Below are 11,277 nucleotides of genomic sequence, written 5' to 3'. Positions count from 1 at the left end.
TGGCGTACAGCTGGCGACATTAAAAACGCTTCCAGAAGTCAGAAAATATCAAAATTATCTGAGGAACATTCGGAGAATTCCGTTTGAAAATAGTAGGTGTACGATATAAATGTACTGTTATGCGAGTACAGTTATACTATGACGTATACACTGGTGAAACGGCATTGGAGGCGCCAGAACCAATGCCAATTGATTCACTTACGTCTTCCCCGATAGCCGAATGTAATTCTTCGCAGGGAAAATTATTTAGGGAATTTTAATGAGTGATTTAATTAGTATCAAGGCCCTGATAAATTAATTACGTGAAATTTTAATGGGAAAATTTATAAGAACTTCAGGGGGATTTTCAAACAAAACGACTTAACAGGCAAAAATTAATTTTGATTTTAATTAACTATTTAATCAATTTCTACGACGTTTCGTAAGTGCCAGTCTCCCGCATCCGGAAAATTTATTCACATTCATATTTAATATAATTTAAACCCTATCATTACGAAATTAAGTTTGGAAACCTCTTAATTTCCAGTTCGATGAGCAGAAAATTCTTTAGAGATTTCGAGTAAAAAATTATGAAATGTTTAACAACGAATTTACATGAATTTCTACTGATATGAGACTTAGTAGGAAAGTTAATTAAAAATCGTTCAGATTGAGGAAATTTTATTGCTCCCTTTTCCTTTTCTTTAATTCAAATGCATCTGCTATTTAACATGAAGAAAAATCGTTGTTTAAGTGCCCACATACTTTTTTTATTAATAAAAAGGAAAACTTAGTAATTTCCATAATCAGCATGCCAAACACTCGTTCATCGTCATGTTTATGACGCGAGACATTAAATGTAGAATTTATGTGGTGGCATTAGGATCGACGTCGAGCTTAAGATAGATCGAGACATCCTTGAAGAACATGTTGGGTCCTTGGAAGTATGGCCAGTAGATTGGCCTGTCCAGGGGGAAGCCCATGGGCTTGTTATCGTACTCGTAATACCCGAACACTCGGGATTTGTACATGACAGGCTCGGTCACTGGGCTGACGTAAGCGAATAGCTGATAAGCACTGCCCGACCGTCGGCCTTTGGGCAGGAGCAAGTGCTCCGGGAATCCGTACAAATTCGCTTTGTAAATGAACTTGTCCGTTCCCTCCAGGGCCTTCTCGATTCTCTTGTAGATCAGCTCACTGGGATCGCGATCGGCCATCGCGAAGTAGAAGTCGTGACTCACTCGTTCCAGTTTGTTGACTCCAGCATTAACTGGAGGAAAGAAAAATAACATTTTTAAGGTGACTTGCCATTATGGAAATAAAAAGTCTAATTAATAAATTACCATCGGTGACCCAGTAATCAAGTGCGTAGAACGACTGGTAGCTCTCGGTGAAGTCCAAGGGATTGTACTGGGCATCATATTTGGGCCCGAGGAACAGCTGAATGGCGACCTTCTGTGCTTTGTCTGAATTCAAGCTGAAGTGCACCGTGAAGTGCTTGTTATTTAGCCTCTGCTGGCGGACTTTAATTAAAAAGTTATCAGCCTCCTGCTGACTCGAAATGGGCAGTCCATTGCTGATGGTAGCGTCGAATTCGTCGAAGTAGGTGATCAGCTTGTCCACAGCTATTGATTCGAATTTCAGTCCAGGAAAGACTATCTCGTCCTTGGTGTATGGCTTCATGTGGCGTTTGTATTTTTTGTAGAAGTGGATCAGCCTCTGGTAGAAGCGGTAGAAGGCTGGATCTCTGAGGCAAGACGAGAGGGATTCAAGGGCACTTGGAGCAACCTGGTAGGGATTCTTCGGCTCCATGTTGAAGCCCAGAACTTTTCTTCCGAATATATCGAGGCTGCCGTAGTAGTCTTTGTTGCAGCTGTCCATGTTACCCTCGATGATGTTTCCAAGGAGATTCAGACCTTCTGGAGTGTAAATCTTGTGCTGAGTACCGTCGGCATCGATTATGTAGCCCAGGTCAATCGCTGCTGATATTCTCGACTCGATGTCATGGATTCGCTAAGTTTTTAAATTTCGGTTTAGGACTTTGCTGGTGAATTGTTTAAAAAATTTAATTAATTGTAACTTACGTAGAGGAACTTATATTTGTACTGCGGGATTTTGCTGTACGCTGGACGCTGAGGATATGGCAGTCCATTATGGTACACCATTGACGGGTAATATCCAGTGGGGAACTCTCCATCCCACATGAAGTACTCGACCTTTGGCAGTCCGTTGGCCAATCGCTCCAGGTTATAGCGATTCAGCAGCTGCTGGTGCGAGTAAATGTACTCTTCACCACGGTAGCTCTTCGCCAGGCCGAATTCCTCGCTGCCGAGCCACCACGGGTTGTCCTGGCGGAGGAAGAAGTAGTAGGTGTTGAGGCTGATGTCCTCAGTGAAGTACTTCAATTTCATCTCGGGATCATCGTCTCGATTCAAGTACCAGCCCGAGTAATTGGCGCGGATGATGTATGAATTACCTTCAGCTGGAGTTTAATTATTGTAAATCAATAATTAATATAGTGGATCAACGGTTCAATTAAAAAAATTGGTAGCGAATTATTGTGAGGAGAAAAATTCGATTTGATTATCGTTGATGGGATTGAAATAATTTCACTTCGGGTTTTACCAAATTTATTGTAAATCTTGGCGTTCTTTGCTGCCTCGATGACCTCGCTGTTGAAGAAGGCGTACGGATAAAATTCGTAGGGTGGTGGTACGTGAATGAAGAGTGTATCTGGTCGACGAATAATTGCCTGGTAGAGTGCGCAGAGAAATTGGCCCTCGTTGATATAATTGCGAGCCCACAGAGCGGTCTTGTAGAAGGTATCGAAATCTTTGGCGTAGTAGAAGAGCTTGAAGAGGGCTCTGGTCTCCTCCAGGTGTTTCCGATAGTAAAGGGAAAATAGCTCGCCCCTCGGGAGGAATCCAAATTTGTACAGTTCTAGGAAGTAATTGGCAACGTCCTGAAATAATAATTTTTTAATTGCGCACATAAATTCATTAAAAAAAATCCCACTCTCGGAATTTTTCTATTTTTTTTTATTGTTGACGCAATACCTTGTTCGTGTAGGAGTCAATGTTCGCTTCGATACTGTACTCCTGTCCCTCTTTGAACAAATCGGGATTGACAATGTTAGACTGGGAGACATGATAGAAAAGTTGAAAAATCTTTTTCTGTTTTAATAGATAATCCTGATCGGCTGTCAGTTCCGTGAAATAAAAGCCACCGCTGACACCCGCGATAATCGCGACAGCTAAAAGGATGAATACTTCTTTCAGCATTATTAATTAATTATTTTCCTATCTGATTGGAGAAAGGGTTTGCGGCCAAGTGCGAAGTGTATCGCACTCCTGCCCGAAACTAAGTGCTATTCTGAATGTGAATACCATTGACTTTTATAGTCCATGATTTCCCTAATCTATTGACCCCAGGTCAATTATCGCGCGGGAGATATTAATGTTTTTTACTAATTTTTGTTGTTGCCTGTTCGTGGAGTGTTGGCAGCAGCAAATTATTGACGAGAGAAAGGTTGATCATGAAGTTAAGGTAAAGGGTTTTTGTACTTCATGAAGTACGGAGAGCGGAAAATAACAGCAGCTTGTGAAAACGTGAAGCTGATTATTTTTGCAAAAATAAATTATTATCAATGGTGGGGTAGATTTTTTAATCACTTTTCAATTCAGAATTGCGCAGTAAATAATGTTTCTGTTAATTTTTTCCCGTCTCATTCTAAGACCTTTGAAGTCGTAAAATGACGTGTTATTTTGTTGCTTATGCACAAAGTGAAATTAGTTGGATTTCTTAGATAAATAATGAGTGTAATGACCGGGTAATTTTCTCATTAACGACTAGACGATAACAACGCCAGCTGCAAGGGTGACATATATTTTGATGTTATTTTCTGTCGGTTAGAAGGCGAGGACAGTTATATTTCTACTTAAAATTTTTAATTCATGAAATCAAACCCGGGAAACATTTGTTATGAAAAAAGCTCCAGTGATATCGCTAAAAAAGGGGTAAAATAATCAGTCATTCGGCGACAACAAGTTCATGGCTGAAAATTCCACAAGTTATATTTTTATTTTCAATAAAATATACAATATTGATCTCGTGCTACATTCATGACTACTGAAAAATATAATTTGCAGTTCATTACCCCCGTGGAAAAACGTATTTTTAAAAATATGTGCTCAGGCGATTTTCATCTATTTTCCAAGTTAACAAGGGACCTATAACAATAATATAAAATATATGTTTTGTCTTATGTCTTAAAGTAAATTGAGTCGAGGTTTTTCTGATATATTTTTCAAAATATTTTTTCCCACGTCGGTAATGGAATCAAATGAAGTCTTAAAGGTACATAGTCTGACCGGTCTGGTTCAGCTCGTCAATCTGCTTGTGGAAGACGACGACGTCCTTGAAGTGGGCATTGGGTACCCCGTGGAACATGTGCCGTACGACGGGCCTGTCCAGGGGGAAGCCCATAGGCTTGCCATCGACGACAGTTGTACCCCACACTGGTGACTTGATCGTGACAGTCTGATCCTCGTTGACGGGCGTCACGTAGATGAAGAGCTTCAGAGGAAGACCTTCTTTCTTACCCTTGGGCAGGGCCATGCGGTCGGGGAAACCGAACAGCTGTCCGTTGTACTGGAAGGTCTCACCGGTCTCGATGGCATTCACGATTTTTTTCCAGTAGACCGTCGTCGGCAATTCGTCGGGGACGAAGTAGATGGACTCGGCGCTGTTGCGCTTGATCTTGTTGGGGCCGGATTTCACTGGAAATCGAAGATGCGAGGATAATATTATTTTTTTCAATGCGGAGGTGCACAAGTGGAATTTTCATTAAATATTTCTCTCCCTCGATAGTATTTATAAATTAATACGCCTCTGAGTGACTTACAATCAACGATGAATTGGTCCACCTCCAGGAAGTTGACGTAGTTCTGGACGAAATCAATTTCATGACCATGAACGTCGTACTTGGGGCCCATGAAGATGCGAACGGTACCCTTGACATCTTTGTCGCTGGTGACACTGATGTGGTAGGTAAAAGGCTTGTGGTTGAGACGTGGCTGACGTACCTTGATGACAGAGGTCTCAGCATCCTTGGTGGATGACACTGGAATACCATTGCTGATGACGGAGTCAAACTGCTCGAAGTAGGTGATGAGCTTGTCAACTGCAACAGAGTCGATCTTCACTCCAGGGAAGACCAGCTCTTCGTGGCTGTACATCGCCAGGTTCTTCTTGTACTGCATGAAGTACGTGACGATCTTCTTGTAGATGCGATAGAAGGCCGGGTCCCTCATGCTGGTGCTGACGTAGTCCAGGACACTCGGGACGATGTGGTTCTTGTCGATGGCCAGTGGGGAGAACCCGAGGATACGCCTGGCAAGATGATCCACGCTACCGTACATCTGGATGTTGGAGGAGTCCATGTTTCCTTCGATTATGTTACCCAGGATGTTCAGACCCTCTGGGGTGTATATGTTGATCTGCTTCGGGGGCACGCTGTTGTCCAGGACGTAGCCAGAAGCAATGGCTGTGTTGATACGAGTTTCTATCTGCTCGAGGTCCTGAATATTTTTCCAAAATTGTTAATACTTTAATTTTGATGAACAACAAGTGAGGGATTTTTTATACGTACGTTGACCAACTGATTCATGTGCACGGGAACACGGGTCCACGAGGGACGTTGGGTGAATGGCAATCCATTTGGCAAATTCATTGTTGGGTAGTAACCAGTGACGATGGGCGCGTGCAAATCAATCGTCTCAATTTCTCCCAGGTTGTTGGACAGACGCTCCAGGTAGTAGCGGGCGAGCAACTGCTTGTGTCCGAAGTAGTAGAGCTCACCACGAATTTCCTTAGCGAGGGTGTAGTTTTGGCTGTTCAGCCAGCACGGGTAATCGTGGACCAGGTGGAAGTACCAATCGCCGAGACCAACGTCCTCGGTGAAGTAGCTCAGCTTGTTCTCTGTGTCATCGTGCACGATGTACCAACCGGTGTAGTTTGAATGGATTACTAAGTCGGTGCCGTCGTGGTATTTAACGTCAACGGTTTTCTTCAGACCTGGGGAATTTAATGGTATTGGTGGTGGAACGTTTCAGGGTCTAGTTGAAAGGTTTCTAATTTCAAGGTGTGATAACTGAGGCCTAGGAAGTCTTGAAACAATTTGTTAACTCAAAAAATTAAATTTTTTCATAATTACTAACTGGAATCGCCCAGCTTGACACGGTACGCTGTCGTGAGGACCTCGTTATTGAAGTACAGGTGAGGGAAAACCTCGTGCAGCACCGGCACACGGATGTTCCTGGTGTCAGGTCGGTGGACGATGGCAACAGCTAGGGTGTAACCATAAAGGTAGGGATTCACGTGAAATCTGGCCCAAACGGCCATGTTATGGAAGGTGTCGAAGTCCTTGGCGTGGTAGAATAGCTTGAATAGAGCCTGCACTTCCTGGGAGTGCTCAGGATGGTAGGGTGTGAAGACTGCATCACGCGGGAGAAGACCGTACTTCCAGCGCTGAACAAATTCCTGAACGACGTACTGTAAATGATAATTATTTTTATCAAACCAGGATTTTATTTTCGCAGGAATAATTTAGTAAAAATGACGAGTTTCATGGCAGCACCCTAGTGGATCCTGCGAGATAAAATTTAGGAAATTACGAACCTGATGCTCAGCAGGATAAGCATCAACATGATCCTCCAAATTCCATGAGCGTGCGACTTGATAGAACTCGGGGTGAACAGTAGTCGGTTGATCAATATGCCAAAATAGTTGATAAAGACGTTTTTGTTTAGTCAGGTAAGTCTTGTCCGCGGTGTACGTGTCCTTCTGCACAGCGGCAACAACAGCCAGACACAGAGTGGTCCAAACCACCAGATTACCCTGCATTCTCGTTACCAGTGATGCCGGCAGTGCTAGTCACACTCGCTCCGAGAATCAGTGCTCATTCAGCCGAAAATTTTGGCTTATATAGACGTGATTGACAGTCAATATCCGTCACCTCTGACATTAAGTTATTTACACAAAGGTGACAAGTGCAGGTTCATCGGCTGTTTACTCATTTTGAATTTCGAAATGCCAGATAAGATTGTCTAATGAAATGCATTTCTTTAATTAATGCTTTGTCTGCATTCAATAAATTGTTGGGGCTTGCCGGTCCAGTGGAGATTATTTATATTTTTTTTATGTGCAGAACTTAATTGAAAAGCAGGCGCCATATTTTGGGCAGCATTTATCAATCTGTAAATTGTTCATTCAATAATTTTTTATCGAGGATTTTTTTTTCGATTTTAAACGGCTCACAGTTATTGCGAATTATTTTTATGAATTGTATCAGTTCGTTTTATTATTACCGATAATATTATTGACAATGTAAGTGACGGTTCGTCAATAATAACAATTAATAGTCATGATGATGGTAATTAGAGGAGAAATATACCAACAAAAGTATGATTTTGACGTGAAGAGGAGTTCATCAGCCTTTCGTTGGCGAAAATTTTATGTCATATGAATTATTTAAAATTTATTTTTGTTGTACTATTGTAAATATGGAAATACTAAATAATTCCCCGTAAAATAATTAAAACAGAAACTTTCTCGGCTTTCAATAAATTACATTTATTAAAAATTCCATAAGTGTTCCTCAATAAACTCTATGCCCTCTTCTGTCACATGGCATAAAAAAATTAATTTGTTATTAATTTGTTGCTAATTTAATTGTAACGAAATTGACACTCGCATGGTTTCGGCAAGCCTTTAACATTAATCCTAAAAATTCCAGAATAATTTAGAAAAAACAAATTGGTGAGTGCTAATCAATACTAAATCTCAATTCACAATTTTTAAATCGCCGATAAAATTGTCGCCAATGGCAGCAGGAAAATTCGGCGCACGATGTGGACGTTGTCCGAATCCTCAAGGATCCCCTCAATGTCTCCTCGAAGAGTAAATAAAAAATTACAACGATAAAGGTTTGAATATAAAAGGCAAAAGAATCATTGATCGAAATAATGTTTATTCAGAAGGTCATGTCAGAATACATAGCAGTAATGAATGGAAAATACACCAGTTGAATTGGCCTTATGATTAGACTTTATTAAGATGCATCTGGGATCTATCCGATATATATTCATACAATAGTCTAGCGGCAATTTTCAATCTGTTGCCAGTCCAGAATGATTTCAATGTATTATGGTAATTCAGGAGGGAGCGAATGAATGGACTATTCCCGCCAACTAATGTATATTAATTAAGCGTAGCAATTTATTAAAACAAGCCGCCATCTTTTCATTGTGCACATTTTCAAAAAATCGAAAATTCCGATGAATTTCAAATTCTCCGAAGATTTTTCTAAATTTCTAAAGTAATATTGCTTCATTATTCATTTAACTGAAGTATTAATTTGAATTGGTCTACACTATAGGTAATTTAACTAGCGCATTTGCTGGCTTAAATTAATTAATTAATTATTAATGACCAGAGGTAGAAGGAATTCAGTGAATAATCATTGTAATTAAACTTGAATAATATTTTTTATTTCTCCGAAAAATTCATTATACAATGGCTCACGGTAGATTCAAAATCATCAACATAATTATCAATTAACAGTCACGATTAGAACAATGTCTTCTCAATGCCCACGGGGTAGGTCTCGTGTTTTCCATAGTACTTGTCGTACTTCTCGTACTTCTCGTACTTGGGGTACTGGTGGCCATAAGTCTCGTATTTCTCGGCGAAGTGTTTTTCCTTCTGGTACTGGTAGCCCTCGATGTTCTCGTTCATGTAGTGGACGTATACATCCCTGAAGTACATGTTCTTGAGGTCATAATACCATGGATACATGGGTCTGTCCAGTGGGAAGCCGAATGGTTTGCCGTCGTAGAGCATCTTGCCGAAGAGTGGGATGTCGTAGGTGGTGAGCTTAGCCTCATCGATGGGGTAGATGTAGACGAAGAGTTTGAATGGATAACCACCAACGCGACCCTTGGGAAGGTACAGATTGTCTGGGAAGCCGTACATTTTGTTGGTGTATGTGAATGGCTCGTTTCCTTCGACAGCCTTGAGGAGTTTCTTGTAGAATTTCTCACCACTGAAGATGTCCTTGGCTGTGAGACTGCTCTCTGTGCTCTTGCGCTCAATCGTGTTCATGCCAGTCTTCACTGCAATGCCACAATTACAATTAATTAATTAATTTAATGGGGCCCAATTAATTCCAATAAATACTTACGTTCGACCATGAATTTGTCCACTTCAACGAAGTTGTACCAGTTGTAGTAGAAGTAAGTCTGTTCCTTGAAGAATCTGTCATCGTATGATGGTCCCAGGAAGATGCGCACCATACCCTTGGTGGTTCTCTCGCTCTTGACATCAATTGTGTACGTGAATGGTTTGTAATTGAGACGGTACTTCCTTGCCTTCATGTTGAAGTTCATGCCATCCTTGTAGTTGTCGACAGTCACGGCGTTGTTGATCAGGTAGTCGTACTCCTCGAAGAATGTGTAGAGTTTGTCTAGCTTGACGTCCTCGATGTAGACACCGGAGAACTCCAGGTCGCCCTTGGTGTAGGTTGGCAGGTTGCACTTGTATCTGTAGAAGTAGCCGATGATTCTCTTGTACAGGCGGTAGAATGCTGGGTCACGAAGACTCGTGCTGAATAGTTGAAGGGCACTTGGTACTTTGCAGTTCTTCTGCTTGCAGTCGTAGTTGAAGCCGAAGATGTCCCTGTAGAGGGCGTCGATGGCACCGTAGAAACGTGTGTTGCAGGAGTCGCCGTTGCCCTCGATGAGGTTACCCAGGTAGTTCAATCCCTCGTGGGAGTACAGGCTGTACTGCTTGCCTTCCCTGTCCATGATGAAGCCAGAGTCAATGGCCGCTAGGATTCGTGACTCGATGTTGCGGATCTCCTTGACGTATTTGTACTTGTATACTGGCACTTCGCTGTAACGATCGCGGCTTGGCTGGGCAACACCGTTGGCGTAGACCAGGGTGGAGAAGTAGCCGGGGGCGAATTTCTTGTACATGTTGAAGTCCTCAATCTCACCGAATCCGTTGCTCAGACGCTCCAAGTAGTAACGGGCCATCAGCTGCTGGTGGACGTAGTAGTACAGCTCTCCACGGATTTGCTTGGGCACTTCCAGGTCCTTCAGGCTCACCCAGAATGGGAAGATGGTACGGATGTAGTAGTAGTAGTTGTTGAGACCGACATCGTCGTAGAAGTAGTCCAGCTGGTACTCCTTGTCCGAAAAGTATTTCATGAAGGAGGTTGTGTAGTTGGTGTTGATCAAGAATGTCTCCACGTTGCCAGTACCCACTTCCTTCTTGTATCCTGGAAGAATCAACGCAGAGAGTGCTGAGTATTTCAAGGTTCATTCCACTGCAGGAACTTATTTGTATGGATTATTTCTACTGAATGTTTTGGTCTCAATGGTTCAACTATTTGATCGATTTTTTTCATTTAAAAAATTGTAAAAATTATGAAGTAGTGAGGGCAGGATGGGTTGGTGGCAGCTTGATCTCTTACCAGTCATTTTGATACGCTGAGCATCCTGAATGATTTCGTTATTGAAGAAGAGGTGAGGGTAGACTTCGTACATGGGTGGCAGGGCAATGTATTTGCAGTCTTGCCTGTACATGACAGCAGTGGTGAGGGCCATGATGTACATTCCCTCGTTCATGTAGAGACGAGCCCAGCTTGCGGTCTTGTAGAAGGTCGCAAAGTCCTTGGCGTAGTAGAACAGTTTGAAGAGAGCGCGGAGTTCCTCGCGGTGTTCTTGGTAGTATACGGAGAAGAGGGCACCCTTGCGGAGCATCCCCAGTTTGAATCTGTAGAGGAACTCACGGGCGACCATCTGGAAGGGTCGAGGAAAATTTATTTTTACAGGCTATTAATGACTAATGAATGAATGAAAATTAGTTGGAGACAATGTTTACCTTGTCCTTGTACAGGTCAATGTTCTGCTCGATGTCATAGGTGCGTCCAACTTCGTAGAATTCACTGCCAATGAGCTTGGGCTGATCGATGTAGAAGAAAAGTTCGTAGATTTTTTTCTGCTTGTGGAGGAAGTCCATGTCAGCGGTGTGAGTCTCAATGCCCAGTGCCTGAGTCAGGCAGAAGCCTGTCAGGGCCAGTACCAACAACTCTCTCAGCATGTTGAATATTTTTTTTCAACTCTTCAGCTAATGTTCCTTCGACCACTGAACGAAGGAAGATGCTCCTTTCCGGCACTCGGTCGAGCTTTTATACTCGAATTAATCGCGCTTTTTCGTGATTAATCTTCCTCGATA

General features: G+C 42.2%; 2 protein-coding genes across 2 annotated transcripts; both read right to left on the bottom strand.

Moving 5' to 3' along the window:
- Positions 1–643: 643 nt before the first annotated feature.
- LOC135169489 (uncharacterized) lies at positions 644–6,939 on the bottom strand. Its single transcript, XM_064134539.1, has 14 exons — positions 6,658–6,939; positions 6,198–6,531; positions 5,630–6,054; positions 4,883–5,558; positions 4,331–4,757; positions 4,078–4,107; positions 3,806–3,847; positions 3,543–3,593; positions 3,366–3,397; positions 3,036–3,262; positions 2,605–2,941; positions 2,064–2,461; positions 1,323–1,992; positions 644–1,249 (listed from the first exon to the last, which is right to left on the bottom strand). The coding sequence occupies exons 1-14, from the start codon at positions 6,880–6,882 to the stop codon at positions 846–848; spliced, it is 4,278 nt and encodes a 1,425-aa protein (XP_063990609.1). The 5' UTR covers positions 6,883–6,939; the 3' UTR covers positions 644–845.
- A 1,567-nt stretch (positions 6,940–8,506) lies between these two features.
- On the bottom strand, positions 8,507–11,208 carry LOC135169764 (arylphorin subunit alpha-like). The gene is made up of 4 exons (XM_064135054.1): positions 10,924–11,208; positions 10,514–10,841; positions 9,221–10,318; positions 8,507–9,152 (listed from the first exon to the last, which is right to left on the bottom strand). Exons 1-4 carry the CDS (start codon positions 11,140–11,142, stop codon positions 8,608–8,610), a joined length of 2,190 nt encoding a protein of 729 aa, XP_063991124.1. The 5' UTR covers positions 11,143–11,208; the 3' UTR covers positions 8,507–8,607.
- Between the last annotated feature and the right edge of the window lie 69 nt (positions 11,209–11,277).

This window comes from Diachasmimorpha longicaudata, chromosome 15 (assembly GCF_034640455.1).
Source record: "Diachasmimorpha longicaudata isolate KC_UGA_2023 chromosome 15, iyDiaLong2, whole genome shotgun sequence".
NCBI lineage: Eukaryota > Metazoa > Arthropoda > Insecta > Hymenoptera > Braconidae > Diachasmimorpha > Diachasmimorpha longicaudata.
Note: the sequence above shows the minus strand (reverse complement) of the source record. Positions and strands in the feature narration are given on the sequence as shown.

Coding starts and splice junctions, on each gene's coding strand:
- LOC135169489 (XM_064134539.1), bottom strand. CDS start 6,882: ATGCAGGGTAATCTGGTGGTTTGGACCACTCTGTGTCTGGCTGTTGTT. Junction 4,108..4,330: donor GGTCAGACTATGTACCTTTA/AGACTTCATTTG, acceptor TATATTTTTCAG/TAGTCATGAATGTAGCACGA. Junction 3,263..3,365: donor ATGGACTATAAAAGTCAATG/GTATTCACATTC, acceptor ATAATTAATTAA/TAATGCTGAAAGAAGTATTC.
- LOC135169764 (XM_064135054.1), bottom strand. CDS start 11,142: ATGCTGAGAGAGTTGTTGGTACTGGCCCTGACAGGCTTCTGCCTGACT. Junction 10,842..10,923: donor TTGACCTGTACAAGGACAAG/GTAAACATTGTC, acceptor CGACCCTTCCAG/ATGGTCGCCCGTGAGTTCCT. Junction 10,319..10,513: donor TCAGCGTATCAAAATGACTG/GTAAGAGATCAA, acceptor TGATTCTTCCAG/GATACAAGAAGGAAGTGGGT.